This window comes from Pongo pygmaeus, chromosome 6 (assembly GCF_028885625.2).
Source record: "Pongo pygmaeus isolate AG05252 chromosome 6, NHGRI_mPonPyg2-v2.0_pri, whole genome shotgun sequence".
Classification (NCBI taxonomy): Eukaryota; Metazoa; Chordata; class Mammalia; order Primates; family Hominidae; genus Pongo; species Pongo pygmaeus.
In genome coordinates, this window is record NC_072379.2 from 151,737,928 (window position 1) to 151,753,615 (window position 15,688).

Genomic DNA, 15,688 nt, shown 5'->3' on the forward strand with positions numbered 1-15,688 from the left:
TTGGAGTACAATGGCACGATGAGACTCAACCTCCCAGGCTCAAGTGATCCTCCCACCTCGGCCTCCCAAGTAGCTGGACTACAGGCTCGTGCCACTATGTCCAGCTAATTTTTTGTTATTTTTAGGAGACAGGGTCTCACTATGTTGCCCAGGCTGGTCTTGAACTCCTGGGTTCAAGTGATCCACCTGCCTTGGCCTCCCAAAGTGCTGGAATTACAGGTGTGAGCTACTGCACCTGGCCAAGGTCTTAAGATTTTATATCCCATATTGTAGTTAGCCTTTAGGAAAACTACTACTTGTCAAGGTTTGGTACAGAAACCAAGAAGAGTATCTATAATTCTCTGAAAAGGTCTTAAAATACTCCTCCCTTTCCCAACGTGATTTTCTCTGAGAGGATGTTCTTTGTATACTTTAACCCAACCAACATATGATAACAGACTGCATAAGAACCCAGTTCCATTAAGCCAGATATTAAAAATATTTGCAAATATGTAAAACAACGTCACTTTTCTCACTGTTTTTTCTTAGAAAAATACAGCTATTTTTCATAAAAATGTTTTATGAAAATATTCAATGTGTGTGTCACTGTACATGTATGTAAATATTTTAAAATTTTACGTTTCTGTTTCATGGACACATATAACATAAACAAAAGCTCTTTAGATTCTTCAATAATTTTTTTTTTGAGACAGGGTCTTGCTCTGTCACCCAGGCTGGAGTGCAGTGATGACATCATGGCTCTCTGCAGCCTTGACCTCTTGGGCCCATGCAATCCTCGCATATCAGCCTCCTGAGTAGCTGGGACCACAGGTGTGTGCCACCACACCCGGCTAATTTTTTTACTTTTTGCAGAGACAGGGTCTCCCTGTGTTGTCTAGGCTGGTCTCGAACTCCTGGACTCAAGCAATTCTCCCACCTTAGCCTCCCAAAGTGCTGGGATTACAAGCATGAGCCACCATGCCCAGTGGAATCTCCCATTTTTAAATGTGTTACATAGTCCTAAGACTAAAACATATAAGAACCACTGGGCTACAAGACTGAAAGAGTATAACTCAAAGAAAAATACAGATTCTTTTTGTTTTGTTTTGTTTTGAGACAGAGTCTCGATTTGTTGCCGAGGCTGGAGTGCAGTGGCACGAGTTCAGTTCACTGCAACCTCTGCCTCCTGGGTTGAAGCGATTCTCCTGCCTCCGCCTCCGGAGTAGCTGGAATTACAGGCATGTGCCACCATGCCTGGCTAATTTTTGTATTTTTAGTAGAGATGGGGTTTCGCCATGTTAGTCAGGCTGGTCTCAAACTCCTGACCTCAGGTGATCCATCCACCTCAGCTTCCCAAAGTGCTGGGATTACAGGCGTGAGCCACTGCACCGGGCAAGACAGAGACTTTAATGGCCAAGAAAGAGCACGTGGAAACAACTATAAAATATCTTCAAAGGCATGTATACGAATGAATAACATCCTCATTAGATTAACTTGGGAAGACACTCCAATTGTTTAACTCTTACTGTCATTGCTGAAAACACTTTAGAATCCTCACCCCTGAGAAATCCTGGCAAAATAGTATTCAAGAAAGTATTATAAGCCGGGTGCGGTGGCTCACGCCTGTAATCCCAGCACTTTGGGAGGCCAAGGTGGGTGGATCACCTGAGATTGGGAGTTCGAGACCAGCCTGACCAACATGGAGAAACCCTGTCTCTACTAAAAATACAAAATCAGCCAGGCGTGGTGGCACATGCCTGTAATCCCAGCTACTGGGGAGGCTGAAGCGGGAGAATCGCTTGAATCCAAGGCAGAGGTTGCAGTGAGCCGAGATCGCACCATTGCACTCCAGCCTGGGCAACAAGAGCAAAACTCCATCTCAAAAAAAAAATAATAATAATTTTATTGATGGGACTCTTTTGGGCGAAGATGGTATTACTCCTTTTAGTTACCCACAAGGATTAGGCAATCTGCATCAGACTTTCCACTGTTACTCAGAAAATCAAATTTATTTTCAAAGGAGAAAAACCGCCCACCATTGAGAATATCCAAAGCAATGTTTTACGTCAAAGCAGAGTATACTGAATTATAAAAGGGGTGAAAGAACCTCCCAGAAATAGGAAATGGATTTAAATTTACAAGTAATGGATAATATTAACAATTCACAAGCCGAGCGAACTGTTAATACTACAATTAACAATTGTAATTGTGGCTCACACCCGTAATCCCAGCACTTTGGGAGGCCGAGGCAGGTGGATCACCTGAGGTCAGGAGTCCGACACCAGCCTGGCCGACATGGTGAAACCCTGTCTCTATGAAAAATACAAAAAATTAGCCAGGCGTGGTGGCGGGCGCCTGTAATCCTAGCTACTCGGGATGCTGAGGCAGGAGAATCACTTGAACCCAGAAGGTGGAGGTTGCAGTGAGCCGAGATCGCACCACTGCACTCTAGCCTAGGAGACAGAACGAGACTCCATCTCAAAAAAAAAAAAAAAAAAAAAAAAATTCTAAACATAGACAGAAAATACACATACACTGGTCCCCGCTTATCTGCAGTTTCATTTTCTGTGGTTTCAGTTATAGCCAACCACAGTTCGGAACTATTAAACAGAAAATTCTAGAAATAAATACACAAGTTTTCAATTGCATGTCATTCTGAGTCGCATAATAAAATATCATACCATCCTGTTCTGTCCCACGTGGGACATGAATCATCCCTTTGTCCAGCATATCCATGCTGTACACACTACCTGTTGATTACTGTATGAGAAAAAACATAGTGTATACAGGGTTCACTACTATCTGTGGTTTCAGCATCCACTGGGGGTCTTGGAACATATCCTCCATGGATAAGAAAAGAGGTACTCCAAAAATCTGACATACGCCTATTATAGAAAATTAAAATTAATGATGTCCAGATTCAAGGAAAGAGTCAATAGAAGCAAGGTATGGTCAACCTGCAGTTTCAGAAGTGAAAGAAGAGTTTGTTAAGTGTCCAGGGTAAAGGGAACCCAAGTAAATTCTGCTTGACATGACAGTTTAATCCTCTTAGGGAAGACTAATACATCAGGCATCAGAGGTTGGTGATGGTAGCAATTGTGACAAACTGTTTCTCTTAATTCTCTAAGCAACCTTTCCGAGGCAAAATTCCCTAACTAGAAAAGAATACACAGTGGACATAACAATTTTAATCTATTTGACAGTTTCACTAATATTGTGAGTCAATAGATTTGATATTTGGATTGTAAATCAGCATCTGCTAAGTTCTATTATCGTAACAATAGCTATCTAATAATAGTTATTTGAGCTTACTGTGGTACCAGCAGTACATTCTTTATATTATACCCTTTAATTGTTACATCAACCCTACTTGTTACTATTCTATTTTTCACATGAGAAAACTAGTAAATGCCAGGGCCAGGATTTAATCAAGATCTCTGTGATTCTCAAAGCCTGGAATTTTTCTACTAAGCTATATAACCTCAGTATCACTGAGACTAATCAAATATGAGTACAAGGACTAAACTGAGTTTTTGGACCTATTAAACTGAAAATCAGGCCAGGTGCAGTGGTTCACACCTGTCATCCAAGCACTTTGAGAGGCTGAGGCAGGAGGAGTACTTGAGGCCAAGAGTTTGAGACTAGCCTGGGCAACATAGTGAGATCCCACCTCTACAGAAAAATAAAAGTTAAAAATTAAAAAACAGGAGGAAAGCCATCTGGGGTCCTGTCTGGGCAATTATCTGACTTCTTTCAACCATTCCTTTAGTTGAAACTTGAACACTAACAAGGTGTCCCAAACGTCTTCAGCAGCAGCAGCAGCATTGCTGGAGCAAGCATGTAGTCTGCAAAAGGGATAATGCTCAATTATACAGACATTTAATGGTAAACATTTTACAGAGTCTCACTCTGTCGCCCAGGCTGGAGTGCAGAGGCACAATCTCGGCTCACTGCAAGCCCCTGGGTTCAAGCGATTCTCCTGCCTCAGCCTCCTGAGTAGCTGGGATTACAGGCGCCCACCACCAAACCCGGCTATTTTTTCTATTTTTAGTAGAGACGGAGTTTCACCATGTTGGCCAGGCTGGTCTCAAACTCCTGACCTCAAGTGATCTGCCTGCCCCGACCTCCCAAAGTGCTGGGATTAGAGGCGTGAGCCACCATGCCCAGCCACTTACTGGTCGGTTAACATTTCATGCAAGTCAAGTATGTTCCAGGAACTGAGGTAAGTGCTAGGGATATAAAGATGGAGCCAACACAGTTGCTGTTTTCAACGAAACTGATGGGGAGGCCAGGCATCGTGGCTCATGTCTGTAATGCCAGCACTTTGGGAGGCCAAGGTGAAAGGATGCTTGGACCAACACTAGCAACATAGTGTGACCTATTTAAAGAGTCAAAAGGCTGTAAAAAACAAAGTACAATAAAATTAGGCAGGTGCTGTAACAGAAATACACATGGGGCACTGAGAGCATAAAAGAGAGTTGGCCAATTCTAATCTGCGTGAGAGTGACTTTTAATTATGAGTGAGAGATTTTAGTACATAGTTCTTTCAGGTAAATATAAATTGTGTACTGATAGAGAAATGCCTTTTTTCCTCCTACCTGGAATATCTTTACCCTATTTCCTCCAACTAAATTCCCTACTGAATGAATGAAAATTCTGGACATTCTTCAAAGGCTCCTTCCCTCCATGAAGCTATTACTGTCCTTAAGAACACATTGCCAGCCACTCTCCCTCATCTGGATATAAACATTTAAAAGGAAAGGGATCAATATTGGCTTGGTTACCAATTCCAAAATGCAATGCTTTATGCTTGGCAGAAACTTAATAGCTGCCTATTAAACTACAGGCAAACAAGGCATGCACAGGCAGAACTGGGAGAAGAATGGGGAATGTAAAGAACCTCCAACTATTAGGGCGGGCGCGGTGGCTCATGCCTGTAATCCCAGCACTTTAGGAGGCCGAGGTAAGCGGATCACGAGGTCAGGAGATCGAGACCATCCTGGCTAACACGGTGAAACCCGGTCTCTACTAAAAATACAAAAATTAGCCGGGCGTGGTGGCGGGCGCCTGTAGTCCCAGCTACTTGGGAGCCTGAGACAGGAGAATGGCATGAACCCAGGGAGGCGGAGCTTGCAGTGGCCAAGATCGCGCCGCTCCATGCCAGCCTGGGTGACAGAGCGAGACTCCGTCTCATAAAAAAAAAAAAAAAAAACCTCCAACTATTTAGATGTTCAGGTCTGGATAACTGATACAAACCTCTATTACACAGAAGTCCGTGAGTACACATCCTTATGACTACCATCAAGGTACTAACAAAACATTGCCCTGTTTTAGGGCAATCAGTATATCGCCTATTTAGTAGAATACATATTATATAGACTTTTTTTTTTTTGAGACCAAGTCTCACTCTGTCACCCAGGCTGGAGTGCAGTGGCGTGATCTCAGCTCTCTGCAACTTCTGTCTTCCCGGGTTCAAGCAATTATCCTGCCTCAGCCTCCTGAGTCGCTGGGATTACAGGCGTGTGCCACCATGCCCGGTAATTTTTGTATTTTTAGTAGAGACAGGGTTTTGCCATGTTGGTCAGGCTGGTCTTGAACTGCTGAACTCAGGTCATCCGCCCGACTCAGCCTCCCAAAGTGCTGGGATTACAGGTGTTAGCCACCATGCCCGGCCCATATAGATGTTTTTAAACATCATTTAGAAAAGCTTACACTAGTCTGGGCGTGATGGCTTACGCCAGTAATCCCAGTACTTTGGGTGGCCAAGGCGGGCGGATCACCTGAGGTCAGGAGTCCGAGACCAGCCTGGACAACATGGCGAAACCCCCTCTCTAATAAAAATACAAAAAATTAGCTGGGCGTGGTGGCAGGTGCCTGTAATCCCAGCTACTCAGGAGGCTGAGGCAGGAGAATTGCTTGAACCCAGGAGGTGGAGGTTGCAGTGAGCACAGATCATGCCACTGTACTCCAGCCTGGGCAACAAGAGCAAAACTCCACCTCAAAAAAAAAAAAAAAAAAAAAAAAGCCTACACTAAAGCAGGGAGTGCTTAAATTAACCAGAAATGAATGACATGTATAAAACAAACATGTATATAAGACCTGATATAGTTTGTCTCTTTGTCCCCGCCCAAATCTCATGTTGAATCGTAATCCCCACTGTTGGAGGTAGGGCCTGATGGTGGGAGGTGTTTGGATCATGGGGGCAGATCCTTCATGAATGGGTTGGGCCCATCCCCTTGTTGATAAGTGAGCTCATGACAAGAGATCTAGTCACTTAAAAGAGTGTCACCCCTCCCTCTCCCTCCACCATTCTCTCTCTCCTCTTGCTCCTGCTTTCACCATGTGACGCCTGCTCTTGTGCCTTCCACTATGATTGGAGGCTTCCTGGGGCCTCCCCAGAAGTAGATGCCACTATGCTTCCTGTACAGCCTGCAGAACCAGGAGCCAATTAAACCTCTTTTGAAATAAATTATCCAGACTCAGGTATTCCTTTATAGGAACACAAGAATGGCCTAATACAAAACCCATTTGGATAAAAGTTTATCTCCTCACCCCTTTTGTGATTAAATCTGCTTGGAAATGGACCCCACTGGCAAGGTTTCAAACCAGTTTAAGCAGTGGAAAAGGCTACCTAAAGAAGCAAACATGCTAAACCAAATATTCCCAACCTTGCTCTATAAGAGGCCTGGATTTCCACCTATAAGTTGAATAGTTTTTTTTCCTTTGTCTTTTTTACCCCTGAATACAAAAGAATGAATTCTTTTTTTTTTTTTTTTCCCCTGAGACGGAGTCTCGCTCTGTTGCCTAGGCTGGAGTGCAGTGGCAGGATCTTGGCTCTTTGCAACCTCCGCCTCCCAGGTTCAAGCAATTCTGCCTTAGCCTCCTGACTAGCTGGCATTACAGGCGTGAGCCACCACGCCCGGCTAATTTTTGTATTTTTAGTAGAGATGGGGTTTCGCCATGTTGGCCAGGCTGATCTCGAACTCCTGACCTCAGGTGATCCGCCTGCCTTAGCCTCCCAAAGTGCTGGGATTACAGGCGTGAGCCACTGAGCCCGACTGAATACAAGTCTTAATAGTTGTACTACTGATATGTAGAGGAAATTCACTTCAAGCAAAAATGTGTGTGCAGCTTGGTAGCACAGGGAAAGCAGAGAGCAGCTGGAATGAGTAGGAGGCAGAGGAGAGCTGCAGCGATGTGAGGACGTGTGGGATCAATGTAAAGCTTGGCCCTTATCACCACATTTCCTAGATTCAGAGGACTAATTATCCATCACATGTGAAATCAGACTTCTCTGCCACTTTGAAAATTCAGTTGTCCTTCAAGGCATGGTACTGGCTCTTCAATAAAGCATTTCTCTAAATTTTATGGAAAAGCCAACTATTACTCAAATACCATTGTTTCTAAGTATATTCCCTGAAGGGCTGCTGCTTTTATAATTACTTTTTAAAAAGCAATCATTCTGTAAGAGGAAAGGGAAAATAGAAGAATACATAAAAAGTCAAGCGAAAATTATCTATACGTGACTATTTAAGCAGCATCAATTTCTAACAATTTGTAAGCACTAACATTTTTAAAAAGTTTTTTTCATGGACAGTTTATCATGATTGTAGTACTAAATTTTAAACTTAAGAAGTTTCCCAAATTGTTAATTCCATTAAATGAATCCTTTAGAAAATTTTATCTGACCGTGCTTCAAAATTTCATTTAGACATAAAAATAATCTTTATGCAAGATCATAGCAAGAGGCAGGAAAGCACAAAATCAAAACTGCAGGAGCTTTCTGATGGTGAAACACTCATTACTCCATTTGTATGGGAAGAATTCTGCTGGAAAAATACTTCTGGTATTTTCTCCCATCTCTTCCTTCTCTCTTCCTCCAGGAAAGAGATTTTTCTACGGTTAATTTTAAGAGCAGAAACTAGACATGCATGAATCTGCCCCCTCCTCAGACAGCTTGCCTGCAGGAAGCCTGCATTTTCCTGTGTTCCTTCAGGCCCTAAGTTTGACTGAGGCGGGCCCTTAAGAGTCCTGAGGGAAGGAGATGTTTTACGGAGATACATGATCAACTGTGAGGTCCAGTTTGAGGAGGACATAGAAATGAGTGCTGCACTGGCAACTAGTCATTGATAACCTTGACGGGAGGTTTCAATGAACAGGGTGGAGTGGGAAGCCATAACACAGTGGGCTAAGGTTGCTGTGAGAGGAGGAAGTGGAGGCAGAGAGCACAGACAACTCATCGTTGTGATGAAGGGTACAGAACTGGGGTGGGGGGTGGCGGAGAGGGAGGTCTTTTGTCTTGTTTTCATTGTTTTAGGTTGGGATCCTGATGGAAAAGACTGGGAGAAAAAAATGCACAAGACAGAGAAAAATAACTGAAGCGGGAAGGACAGCAGGTGTGATGTCCTTGAGGAGGTGGCATGGGATGGAGGGAATCTATCTCACAAGTGCAGAAGTTGCCCTTTCCTAGGAGCAAAAATTATGACTCTATTATTTACTTTTATCTTTTTTTGGCCCAAGAAGAGAAAAAATTATTACTCTATTTTAGGAAGAGGAAATTCTGAAAAAGAAATCAGTATATGTAATTTTCAGAAGGATAAAATCATGATTTTTTTTTTTAGGAGCAACCCTGTTAACTGAAAAATCATGGTATTTGCGTAAATATAAAATGAACACTTGACCGGGTGCGGTGGCTCACGCCTGTAATGCCAGCACTTTGGGAGGCCAAGGCAGGAGGATTACCTGAAGTTGGGAGATCGGGACCAGCCTGGCTAACATAGCGAAATCCCGTCTCTACTAAAAATACAAAAATTAGCTGGGCATGGTGGCGCACGCCTGTAGTCCCAGCTACTCCGGAGGCTAAGGCAGGAGAATCGCTTGATTTCAGGAGGCCGGAGGTTGCCTTGAGCCGAGATAGCGCCACTGCACTCCAGCCTGGACAAGAGCGAGACTCCATCTCAAAAAAAAAAAAAAAGAATAAACAGGGTAAAGGAGTCAGGGCTGACAGGAGGAGGGCTGCTCCACACGGATGAGCAGGAAAGGCTTCTCCTGTTTGCTGACATCTGAGCGGAAACCGGAAGCACCTGAGGAAGTGAGCCATGTGAATTTCTGAGGAAGCGCAATCGAGGCAGAATGACCAGGAAGTGCAAACAGCTCTGACATGGAACCACGTTTGGCATATTCAAGGGACAATGTCTGAAGACGACTGAGGGGGCAGGAGACAAGAACAAAAGGGCAGGAGATTGAGACACAGGGTATGGGTGGGGCTACAGGGCAACGCGTGTACCCGTGTAGGAGAGGATAAGGACTCTGGATTTTACTGTAAACAATATGGGAGCCTCTCGGAAGCTTTCGGCAGTACAGTCTGCTTATGTTTAAAATGAATCACTCTGGATATTATGTAGAAAATAGCCTGGGGTAAGTGTGGAAAGGTTGGAAGCAGAGACCAATTAGGTTACTGCAATAAAAGGAGGTGCTGGTGACAGCAGCAGGAATGATGGTTGTGGTAAAGACAGTGGGGAGTGGTCAATTTCACAAAGTATGTTGAATGTACAGGAGACAGAATTTGCTTATGAATCAAGTGGACTGACAGGAGATATGTGAGAACAAGCAGAGTCAAGGAGGACTCCAAGGTGTTTGGCTTATGCACCAGGTAGAATAAAGCCGCCATTTAACAAAATAGGGAAGATCTGAAAAGCAGCAGGCTGGGGGTGAGTGCACGTGTGTGGTGGTCAATCAAGACTTCAGTTTGAGGCACATTAAGTTTTTGCCCCCAATTTTTAAATTTTGAAAAATTTGGCGGGGTGCAGTCGCTCACGCCTGTAATCCCAGCACTATGGGAGGGAGGCCAAGGCGGGTGGATCACGAGGTCAGGAGTTCGAGACCAGCCTGGCCAATATGGCGAAACCCCATCTCTATTAAAAATACAAAAATTAGCCAGCTATGGTGGCACATGCCTGTAATCCCAGCTACTAGGGAGACTGAGGCAGGAGAATCACTTGGACCCAGAAGGCGGAGGCTGTAGTGAGCCGAGAGCATGCCACTGCACTCCAGCCTGGGCGACGGAGACTGTCTCAAAAAAATAAAAATAAAAATAAAAATAAAAAAATTGAAAAATTCAAAACCTCCAGCGAAAGCGTAAGAATAGTACACTGAACAACCAATACCTTCACCTAGATCCACCAATTGCTAACATTTTGCCAAATGTGAGTTAACTTTTTTTGTTGAACAACTTCCCCTCATATACTTTAATATGTATCTCCTAAGCAAAAAGATATTCCTAACAAAGAAACAGAAACAAAAAATAAAACCAAAATAAACTCAAAAAAGAGGTAAAAGGTATTCTGCATAGTCACATTACAATCACAATCATAAATTTAACATTGATACATACAATACTCTTCTCTTATACTCTTTATTATATTTTCCCTGGATCTAGATGCAATTGAGGATAAATATGTTAAATCTGGGATGCCTGTTAAACATACACATAGTGATGTCAAGATGATAGAACATGAGTCTGGAATTCCGGGATAAGGTTGGATGTTTTGTAGTGAGAAAGTGAATTACTAGAGAAATATAGTTAGACCGGGTGCCCATTTAAGATTGATGATTATAAATTTAAAATGGAGCCAGGCACAGTGGCTCATGCCTGTAATCCCAACACTTTGGGAGGCCAAGGCAGGTGAATCACTTGAGCCCAGGAGTTGAGACCAGCCTGGGAAACATGGCGAAACCCCATCACTACAAAAAATACAAAAATTAGCCAGGCATGGTGGTGTGTCCCTTTAGTCCCAGCTACTCGGGAGGCTGAGGTGGGAGAATCACTTGAGCCCAGGAGGTCAAGGCTGCAGGGAGCTGTAATTGTGCCACTGCTGTCCAGCCTAGGTGACAGAGTGAGACCCTTTCTCAAAAACATGAAAATAAATATATAAATTTAAAATAAAATCAAGTCAGCCTAGTTGTGATTTTCTCTAGTAATATTCAGCTGAGTGGAAGTAGACAGTTGGTTTTCACCATGCGTAGGTAAATAGCTTAGAGGTGTTAAGAGGCAAGTAATTTGATGGCAATAATAATGGAATAATTATAATGCAGGAACATGGATTCTATTCTGGGTAAAAGGGAAGCAAAGATAAAAGGTGATAAGCATTATTCTAAAACTCTGTGATTATACAACACCAATTATTATTTTATAAGAAACATTAAATATTTATCTTATGTAATATTTGCCTCTAGCAAAAAGACCACCCTGTAGCTTTTCAAGAAAACCAACCTTTATTATCAGTAAATATTTACATTTACTATGCAGACACTGTGTTTAGTTCAAACGATACAAAGGAGTATATGAGCTGTAAGGGAACTGAGAAATCAGTCTACCACCTTCGTTTCACAAAAGTACAGCAAAGGTTAAATGACTTATCCAAAATCACAATGCTTGCTCCTGGCAGAACCAAGGTTTCTGAACTTCCAGTCCTATATTCTCTAGATCTCAGCCTCCAAAATATGTCATTAGAAAATTCCTGGAAGAATGTGCAGATATTCACAGGGCTATCCTTGGGTAATGATAATGGGAGTGGAGACATTTCCTACTTTTCACTTCAGTGCTATTGGAATTTTCTGCCATGTACATGAACTGCTTTAATAATACATATAATGGGGTTAGTTTTTTAAAGAAAAAAAAACATGGTATGCTGTGCATAGCAACCAAAACTGGACAGACACTTCCAATTTTTTATTTACCAATTATTTTTAAATTCAAGGCATATTAGCATTCTTGAAAAAATGCAAAGTACACCATTAACAACTATATTCAAATGAAGCCATTTGGTGGATGATACCAAAATACTGCCCAAATCACTGAATCTTTTCTCACAATCTCAGTGAGATATAAAAGTAAAAATCCCATTGCTACTGTGCAAAGGGAAAAATGGATTGTTCTATTGTAAACTGTAGTCAAATGCTTGTCTTCTTTAAATCAAGGGCACATATGTTTTCCACGCTCCACCTGGCTTACCATAAACTTCATCCCTAGAATCTGCTAAAAAAATATATATATGTTCTTTTTTTTGAGACAGAGTTTTGCTCTGTCACCCAGGCTGGAGTGCAGTGGCGTGATGTCGGCTCACTGAAACCCCCACCTCCCGGGTTCAAGCAATTCTCTTCCTTCACCCTCCCAAGTAGCTGGGATTACAGGCGCCCACCACCACACCCAGCTAATTTTTTTTATTTTTAGTAGAGACAGGGTTTCTCTCTAACTCCTGACTTCAGGTGATCTGCCCACCTCAATCTCCCAAAGTGCTGGGATTACAGGCATGAGCCACCGCACCCAGCCTAAAAATATATTCTTACAACTTTATTTTCTTGAAGACCCCCGTATGAAATGTCTTTTCTCTGATACCCACAAGAAAGGTTAACTATTTTATTAGGTTCTAATTCTAGTGAATTTTAAAGCAGGCCAGGCGTGGTGGCTCATGCCTGTAATCCCAGCACTTTGGGAGGCCGAGGCAGGCGGATCACGAGATCAGGAGTTCAAGACCAGCCTGGCCAACATAGTGAAACCCGGTCTCTGCTAAAAAAATAAAAATAAAAAATAAATTAGCCGGGCATGGTGGCATGCACCTGTAGTCCCAGCTACTCGGGAGGCTGAGGCAGGAGAATTGCTGGAACCCGGGAGGCAGAGGTTACAGTGAGCCGAGATCACGCCACTGCACTCCAGCCTGGGCAACAGAGTGAGACTCTTGTCTCAAAAAAAACAAAAATTTAAAGTAGTTTATTTCAGTTTCTTGGGTTAGCTTATGGCTTCAGATATATTCCTGAACACAATCCCTCCAAGTAAACTCCAAGTAGATGAATGTGCAAAGAAGCTAGAGTTCAAACAAGTTTGGCAGTGGCCACATAGTTCCCAAGACACTTAAAGGGAAAGAGACTGGCTTAACTGGTTTTGTTAATAAAAAGGAAAATAGAGCAGCGCCAATTGCCTAGCTTCCTATTCACCATTCCACCCCACTCTACTCCAGAGCAGTATGAGCTAGGCTTTAGGATTGCCGCACAGACAAGGTAGGCAAAGGATATGATGTTAAATTCTTTGTTCCATGACTTAACTGTGCTAGACTTCCATTTTTTGGATACGAGGCTTGTTCTGATTGCAAAAATCATCGGACCTTAACCTGGGTTTCAAATAATCATTTAAATATAAGGTTTTGGCTGGGTGCAGTGGCTCACACCTGTAATCCCAGCACTCTGGGAGGCTGAGGCAGGCGGATCACCTGAGGTCAGGAGTTCAAAACTAGCCTCGCCAACACGGCGAAACCCCATCTCTACTAAAAATACAAAAGTTAGCTGGGTGTGGTGGCATGTGCCTGTAATCCCAGCTACTTGGGAGGCTGAGGCAGGAGAATTGCTTGAACCCGGGAGGCGGAAGTTGCAGTGAGCTGAGATCGCACCATTGCACTCCAGCCTGGGCAACAAAGTGAGACTTCATCTCAAAAAATATATATTTATATATAAAAAAAGTTTATCTGTATTATACACTTTCTATATAATATATATTATAAATATATTTTAAAATATATATTATATATAAATATATTTTTAAATATATACAACTATGGTTTTAACTGTAGCCGTTCTTATACTAAGCAGTGGTTCTCCTCTTTTTTTTTTTCTTTTCAGAATTTTGCATGAATCTGAGTGTTTTAATATCTCACAATTTCCTGGAATATAACTTATGAAATTTTTTTCTACACAAATATTTCACTTGTTATGCCTTTGGTTATGCTTATCTTCCTCCACTGAATATCTTGTTATCTCATCATTATAAAAATTAGCTTATTTCCTGAGAACACTTTCAAGTCTTCCTTGCCCCTCTAGTTTATATTGATTTACCATTTTCCCCATATCTCTGGTGTGTTTCCCAGAGTCTGTTGTACCTCGGTTCTACTCTTTAGGAACAGGGATTGTCAAACTATGGCCAGCAGGCTAAATCCAAAAAACAAAGCTTTATTGGAACGCTGCCATGTGCCTTTATTTATCTATGACCGCCTTCCCATTAGAACAGCAGAGTTGAGTGGTTGTGACAGAAACGGCATGGCCTGCAAAGCCTAAATATTTACCACATGGCCCTCCACAAAAATGTTTGCTGACTCTTTTGAGATTGCTTCCTCTCTCATCTGAATAAAAGATCCTTCATACCCGGCCCACTGCTCAGCGCTTACTTCCCAACCTATTGTCCCTCACTCCCTTTGTTCCAATTCTACAGAAATACTTGCAGTTATCTAAATAAGCCATGCTCTTGCTTAATTCAGAATCCATGTACTCCCGACTGTCTCCGCTCTGAATGTCATCCTCTCCTTGCCAAACCACTTCAAATGGTCCTTCAAACTTCAGTCATCTCCTCCTGCATCTTCCATGATGCCCGCCCCTCTAATGGACAACAAACTTTTGTGCAATACTGTAATTCTTACAGCAGCCTCCCTTACTAGTTCTTTAATGGCAGAAATTATGTCTTTGTTGCTTACTCCTATCCCTTAACCCGTAGTTGACACATAGTAAGTGCTGGACACTTGGTTCAATTCTTGAGGGGCATCCACCGGCTTGTGTGGCTCTGGAGCTACCTGGGCTGGAAACGAATACTGGGGGGTGGCGAGGGCCAGCTGCTCTAAGCAGAGACACGTGGGCTACAGGGAGGTGAGGCAATCTCCGCAAACACCACCTGTTCCATAAAAGCTCCAAATGCTCCAACGGGCGCATTTTCTAGCTTTTCTTGCATAGCTTGACATTTCCAACGGTAGTTAATTTATGAGGGGTTTTTAGACCATAACTCTTGGGAGGAGAGACCTCGTATGTTGTATCGATCTGGGCAGGCAGCAAGTCTTCCAAAGAAAGACTTCCTCCACCTCCGCCCGGTCCTCCCACCTCGGAGGACTCCAGGCTGCCCAGGGGCGGACCCCTGGGGCCCAGGTGAGAGGTGGCAGAGGGTGCCAGCATCGCCGGCGTCCAGGCCGAGAGCCCGGTCCCAGCCCGGCCAGGCCGCGCCGCCCCAAGCCTCCCAGCCCCCCAGGTTCCCTCGGCTCCCCTCGCCCACCGGCGGCCTTGTTCCCATCTCCCTCACTCCCATCCCGGCGGCTCTCACCTCGGTCCCAGACTCAGCCCTATGGAAGTCACTATACATCGCCCCGAAGGCTCGGCGCAGAAGAGACTCAACTTTCCCGCCACCAATGCCATTCACCAACGGCGAAGACTCTACAGCCAGTCAAACCCGCCCACCCGTGCGCGTGCGCACTGCGCCAGGCCGCGGCCGGGGAGGCGGGAGCATGCGCAATAGGGTGTGCGGGCCACCCCGCCCCGCCCCCAGTTCCTATGACGTCAGACTTCCGCGTCCCCCTTGGAGATCGAGCTGGGGTGGCGGGGACAGCTGGTGCTTTTCTTTTCTTGTCTGTTGTAAACTTTGGTTCGTTATTATTATATTAGGTAAAGCTGGTCTTATGTACTTAATTTGTTTAACCATTAAAAATAATTGTACTGCACAAGCAGTCCCCTTTGTCCGTTCTCGGGTTAAAAGCCTCTGGCTGTGTGTGCGATTCATGGTTAATTCTGGAAAAAAAGAGAAAAGTATACTGTATTTAAAAGAATTTTTAAAATATACCGAGCCTGTGGATTTATCAAGTTGCTTTTTGAGGTAGGCAGGATGATCACTTGAGGTCGGGAGTTC

The 15,688-nt window shown here is 43.5% G+C and overlaps 1 protein-coding gene across 2 annotated transcripts in view; it reads right to left on the minus strand.

Moving 5' to 3' along the window:
• XRCC2 (X-ray repair cross complementing 2) overlaps window positions 1-15,270 on the minus strand; it is a 32,919-nt gene extending 17,649 nt beyond the window's left edge. The window contains exon 1 of one of the 2 annotated variants that reach the window (XR_010127018.1): window positions 15,110-15,164. Coding sequence is in view for 1 of the 2 variants with exons in the window: in XM_054495271.2 (XP_054351246.1) it covers window positions 15,110-15,148 (39 nt within the window). In the remaining variant the exon portion in view is untranslated. Of the gene's footprint in view, window positions 1-15,109 lie in introns of both variants that reach the window. The other variant, XM_054495271.2, reaches the window with a different exon arrangement.
• Window positions 15,271-15,688: the final 418 nt, after the last annotated feature.